The sequence below is a fragment of the Elephantulus edwardii genome, unplaced genomic scaffold (assembly GCF_000299155.1).
Source record: "Elephantulus edwardii isolate Elephantulus edwardi_28Jun2011 unplaced genomic scaffold, EleEdw1.0 scaffold00046, whole genome shotgun sequence".
NCBI classification, from domain to species: domain Eukaryota; kingdom Metazoa; phylum Chordata; class Mammalia; order Macroscelidea; family Macroscelididae; genus Elephantulus; species Elephantulus edwardii.
The window spans coordinates 6,433,949-6,439,900 of NW_006399796.1; the positions used below are offsets into that span (position 1 = coordinate 6,433,949).

The following is a 5,952-nucleotide window of genomic DNA, read 5'->3' on the forward strand; positions in this document are numbered from 1 at the left end:
GCTTGGCTCCATAGTCAACAGTCTTGGCACCAGCAGCCAGGAAATTAAAAGGCGCATTGCCATGGGAAAGTCTGCTGTTAGGGACCTCTCCAATGTGCTGACATCATTACTCCTCAATAATTTGGAAAGGTCCCTAATTGCAGATTTTTCCAGTGCAATGTGTCTTCTTATTCCATGACTGCTTGTCTCAAGGGTGTTAATTGTGGATCCAAGTAATCTGAAGCTGTTGACTGTTTCAATCTCTTCTCCATCCATCATGACACTGCCTATTGCTCCAGTGGTAAGAATCTTTCTTTCTTAATATTGAGATGTAATCTATACTGAAGGCGCATTCCTTGATCTTCTGCAACAAGTGATTCAAATTTTCACTTTCAGCAAGCAAGTTTGTGTCATCTGCATAATGCAGGTTACTTATGTGTCTCCTTCTAATTCTGATGCCACACTTTTCTTCACAGATTCCACCTTCTCAGATAATTTGCTCAGCATATAGATTGAACAGGTATGGAGATAGAATACGCACTCCCTTCCCAATTCCAAACCACGCACTTCTCCCCTGCTCCATTCACACAAAATAGCCTCCTACTCCAGTTATAAGTTCCTCATGAGCAAAATCAAGTGCTCTGGGATTCCCATTCATCTCAACGTCAGCCACAACTTATCATGATCCACACAGTCGAACATCTTTGCATAGTCAATAAAGCACAAATAGACATCCTTCTGGAATTTCTTACTTTCACCCAGGATCCACCTGATATCAGCAATGATATCCCTGGTGCCATGGCCTCTTCTAAATTCCACTTAAACTTCTGGCAATTCCCTAGCTATGTATTGTTCCAGTTGTTTTTGAATGATCTTCAGCCGTAATTTGCTTTGCATTGTTTAACAACTGATTCATGCAATGTTCATAGCTTGAATGTTGGAAAACTAGATATTGTTAAAAATGAACTGGAATGCATGAATATTGACATACTGTACACTAGTGAGATACAATGGACCAATTATGGTCACTTTGAATCGAGTAATCATATCATATACTATGCCAGGAATGAAAAACAGAAGAATGGTAGTGTGTTCATAATCAAAAAGCCAATTTCAATTTCTATCCTGAAATATAATGTTGTGAGTGATAGGATAACATCCATACGCATACAAGGAAGAACCATTAATACGACTATTATTCAAATATATGCTCATACATTCAGTGACAAAGAGGAAGAAATTGAGAATTTTTACCACATTTTGAAATCTGAAATTGACCTAACATGCAAACAGGAGGCATTAATGCTAATTGGTGACTGGAATGCAAAAGTAGGAAACAATGAATAAGGAACAGTAGTTGGAAAATATGGACTTGGTGATAAAAATGAGGCTGGAAATAGAATGAATTTTGTATTTACAATGATTTATTCATTGCAAATACTTTTTCTAAAAGACCCAAAAGATGGCTTTACACATGGATTTCACCAGATAGGCTGCATAGGAATCAGATTGACTACATTTGTGGGGAAAAAAAAAGTTGGAAAAGCTCAATATCAGCAGTCAAAAAAAAAGAAACTAGGCCAGGTGCAGACTGTGGGTCAGATCGGTCAATCACTCATATGCAAGTTCAAATTGAGGCCAAAGAAAATGAAAATAAGACCACAGGAACCAAGATATGATCTTGAATCAATTCCATTGGAATTTCACGATCATCTTAAGAATAGATTTGAGATGCCTATAGGCTCACATCATTGGAAATGCCTCATAGAGCAACTGTGTGTTTTGTTTTGGGTTTTGTGTGTGTGTGTGTGTGGTTTTGTTTTACTCACAGAAATATTTATTGTATCTGTGAGAAGAAACTACAATACAGATTTTAAAAAAAAGAATATATTTGAGACATTGAACACCAATGATAGAAGACCAGATGACTTGAGGGATGATATCTAGAATATCATCCATATTTCCCAACATGGCACAGTCTGTTAACATCACAGAGCTGAACTGGCCACAACTAGAAATGCTTAAGAACCAGCTGGACCAGGAAGTGGAGTTTCTGTCCTATGTCCAATGCCCAGCTCAAGGTGGTATAGACCAAATATGTAGAAGCCAAGGATTGCTTGAATATATTGAACAACAGCAACAAGAGTAAAAAATTACTTATCCCACTGCCGAATTCTATGTGTGTCCCTGGGAAACTACATGGTGTGGAATATGTGCTTATTGATGTGGAAACTGGCTACAATATAGAGAAGACAGCTGAGGATGCGAAGGATTTCTTTAAGGGGAAGACAGACTTTCTCAGCAAGCCGCTGGAGAAAATCCAGTCTGCCGTACTAGAAAGCCATGCCACGAAACAGGCTATCATGGAGATGATGCGCCAGAAGATTCAGCAGCTCACGGCTCTGGGTGCATCTCAGGCTACTTGCTAAGGCCTAAGTTTTTGTTTTTTGTTTTTTTTTTTCGGTCTGCCATATTTTTTTTAAAGTTTCAATTAGTTACTATCATTTAAAAATCAGAATTTCACTTACGAACCCAGAATTCTGGTTTTTCTTTTGAAAAATTAAGTAATTCAGTAACACTAAGCCCACACTCCATTCTGAAGGAACCAGGTGGAGCTGAGTCTCAGGGCCCCTCCTTGTGGGATTTCTTTGTGCTCCAGTTTCTGGAATTCCAGTCCACTGACATCAGTTGCCCGGTTTCCACGCTGTGTCTCTGCCAAGGTGTCCACGTGGAGGAAACCACAGGCAGACTGATCAGAGCAGTCCTGCTTGTCCCAGCTGGCACACATTCTTCCCGCTAGCTCATGTCTCAGCACATGGAGGTGGGTGATGGATGGCAGAGTGGACAGTCCCAACGGGTCCTCATTCCAGGCTGTCCCCATCACTGTTGCTGGTGGTGGCCAGGCACCCTGTGTGTCCTGGTCTAGCTCTGCCTGCTTCAGGATCACCTGTCAGTGGATTCAGGCCACTCACATTGCATGGGAGCTGGCCTAGACCGAGACTTTGCTGGGGAGATGGTAGTTTGGCCTGCAGACACACAGGCTTGGTACTGTCCCACCCACTCAGCCAAACGTGCACCAGGGAGTGGCAGCCTGATCTCAGTCCAGCATGATGTTGAGAACTGTGCAGGGGGCTCTGCCCTCAGACAGGGCTGTCCGGGAAGCCACATGGTAGCTCAGACCTCCCTCTCGGTCCACCTTGAATTGCTTCTGTTTTTGAGCTGCAATGCGCTTCTGATCCCTCTTCCACCGGGATGGGTCGTGCAGATGGTGAAATGTCTTGTAGCCAGTTGTGATTCCTGAAGGGCAGAGAAGTTGCAGCCCAGCTCCTTTGATGCAGAACTCATCATCCTTGCGGCCCCAGCTGCAGAAGCGGTTGGTCATGCCTTTGCACACCTGAAGGTGCTGCATGGAGAGCAGCAGGATGCCGCTGACATAGGTCTTATAGTGGTACTGCGGGTGGAGCTCTGGAAAAGCTACATGGAAAGGTCCGGCCTCTGGAAAGCCATAGTCCAGCTCCTCATTGAGGGGCAGCAGGTCCACATCGTGCATCGCGATGTAGTCTGTGCTGTTGCTGCTCTCCAAGAACCCCTTAATGATGATGAGCGCTGTCCGGTTAAAACTGAAATGGTCCACCTGGTTGAGCACATAGATGTGGTGCTGGATCTTCTTCCTACTCAAGAAGTGGTGCATGGAGGGCACAAAGACTACGATCTCCTCAAAGAGCTCCTGGCAGGGCACCAGCACTGCCAGGCCATGGAGACCCCAGGACGGGTCATCTTCCCAGTGCTCAGGGGGTGGTCTTGGGACACAAGCCTGACTATCCTTATCCCCTGGCCACTCGGGCCACATCACCGGAGAGCTGAGCTGAAGCCAGAGCAGGGAGAGGAAGCCCAGCAAGAGACAAGCAACTAAGAGATGGAAGATGGAGCACTTCCGGGGCAGGTCAGTAGGGAACAACCTGGAACTTCTGTTCTCCCAGGGCAGCTGCGCTGCTTTCCACCTGGAGGGGATCATCACTGGGGAGGTGGCCATGCACGGGGCTCAGGTTGCAGCCCCGGCCAGCCGGCCCCCTCGGAGCCTATAAAGGCTTGAGCTTTTTGAGAAATGGAGCAGAGGCGCCTGCTTTTAGGAGCCTGGAACTCTATGACTTTACTTCCGGGTGGGGGGGGGGCAATAGGGTACTGGTGGTAAGACTGTGGTTCTTTTGTTGTTTTTTTTCTTTTTTAAAAAATTAATTTTAATGAAAGTTTGCAGAGACTTAAGGTATCCTGTAATTCATTGTTGCACTTTTCTCCCTACCCACCCCCTCCTCCAAATTCACTCTTCTCCTTGGAAAGAAAAACTTTTTCGTTGTTATGCAACCCCTCCCCCACCCCAAGTTCCCCCCCCCCCCACTGTGCAACCTTCACTCTGGATTTCTGTAATGACAAGAATACCGATCCATATATTCCAAAGATGGACTCGGAACATCAGCGTGAGGCACCTCTGGCTCTGGAACTGGCCTTTTCTTTTTCTTCTTTTCCTTCCACTGTTTAACAACATCCGCTGTGGTCAAGTCTTTCGACTTCTTCTCTTTATGCTTTTCTTCTTTATGTTTTTCTCCTTTGGGCTTCTCTTTGATTTTAAAATCCTTCTTTTTCTTTTTAGAAAAGCTGGGCTTCTTGAAAACATGGATTCATTCCCTTGGACCTCTTCATTTTGGAAGGACTTTCAGCTTCATCTCCGGAGCTGTCTTCCTGAAAGGCAGCATAACCTTCAGTCCTTTTTTCCTTTTTCTTAAATTTTCCCTTTTTCCCCCCATGGTCCTTCTTATCATCAGACACAACATCAGCAGGTTCATGGAGGCTGTCGTGAGGAGGTGAGGGCTCCCCGGAATCCAGGAAACTTGGTGGGGCTGATCTCTTCAGAGCTCCGGGTCCTGGTAAGACCACTGCCATGCTCCCCCCCTCCCCCGGCGGTGCTCACTGGGGCTGCTTGTGGGGGGCAGGAAGCATTCGGTCATCCTGACTCCCTGCCGAGAGGCGAGGCTATCTTCTGTTTCCTATCCATCACATCTGTACCTGCTACCACAGGACCTCAGCCTCCCAGACTTGTGGTTCTTGTGTTTAATGTCAATAAATGTACCAGCTGGGAGGGAAAGGGGGGCGAAGAATATCATCCATGAAGAAAGTAAAAGGTCATTACAAGAATGGAGATGGATTCCAGAAGAGACTCTGAAGATGCCACATTCTTCCTCATAAAACCCTGATGAAATGTAATGAAGACGAAGAAAACTTTATTTTTTGTTTTTATTTTTTTGATTATTTTTTATTTTATTGTTTTTGTGTGCATGTACCATCAAATCAGATCTGACTGGTACAGGAGGAGAATGCCCCTCCTTCCCCGGCAGAGCATCTGGTGGATTTGAACCGTGCACCTCTGGGATTGTAGTTGCACCTTCTTGCCACTAGGCCACCAGAGCTCCCCGAAGAAAACTTTAGAATCATATGGGATGATATCAAGCAGAATAACATTTCTATAATTGGAATATCAGAACAACTGAATGACAGAGAAACCACTAAGAGAATTGTGGAAGAACTACTAAAAGAAAAATTCCTGGGTATTTTGAAGAATGGAGAAATCCACAAAGCACTGAAATATTAACAGCACATTCCATTTTATATCCCTACTTTACAAGTACAACTTAAAGCAAGGATGAGCCTGCACTAAGTGTGCTTGTCTAATTCTCATGACTGTTGGTTATGTGCACGCCACGGGATGACGGCATCACTACAGACTGGGTTTCTTTTCCAAAATAGAGATTGTGAAAGCCCATAATCATGCAAAGTATTCAGAGGTTCTTACATTTATTAGCACTTTATGTACCAGTAGATATTTTATTTCACTGTATAGCTTTAACCTCCAAATACAAAGCAACCAAACTATGGCTTTGAGTCTATCCCATCGGAATTTCAGAACCATCTCAGGAACAG

General features: G+C 44.4%; 1 protein-coding gene and 2 pseudogenes across 1 annotated transcript; 1 reads left to right on the forward strand and 2 right to left on the reverse strand.

Annotated features, from left to right (window-relative positions):
• The first annotated feature begins 1,948 nt into the window (after positions 1-1,948).
• Positions 1,949-2,408, forward strand: LOC102872539 (prefoldin subunit 5-like). Its single transcript, XM_006886024.1, has 2 exons — positions 1,949-2,020; positions 2,157-2,408. Exons 1-2 carry the CDS (start codon positions 1,949-1,951, stop codon positions 2,406-2,408), a joined length of 324 nt encoding a protein of 107 aa, XP_006886086.1.
• A 632-nt stretch (positions 2,409-3,040) lies between these two features.
• LOC102844049 lies at positions 3,041-3,994 on the reverse strand (annotated as a pseudogene).
• On the reverse strand, positions 3,994-4,982 carry LOC102872944 (annotated as a pseudogene).
• Between the last annotated feature and the right edge of the window lie 970 nt (positions 4,983-5,952).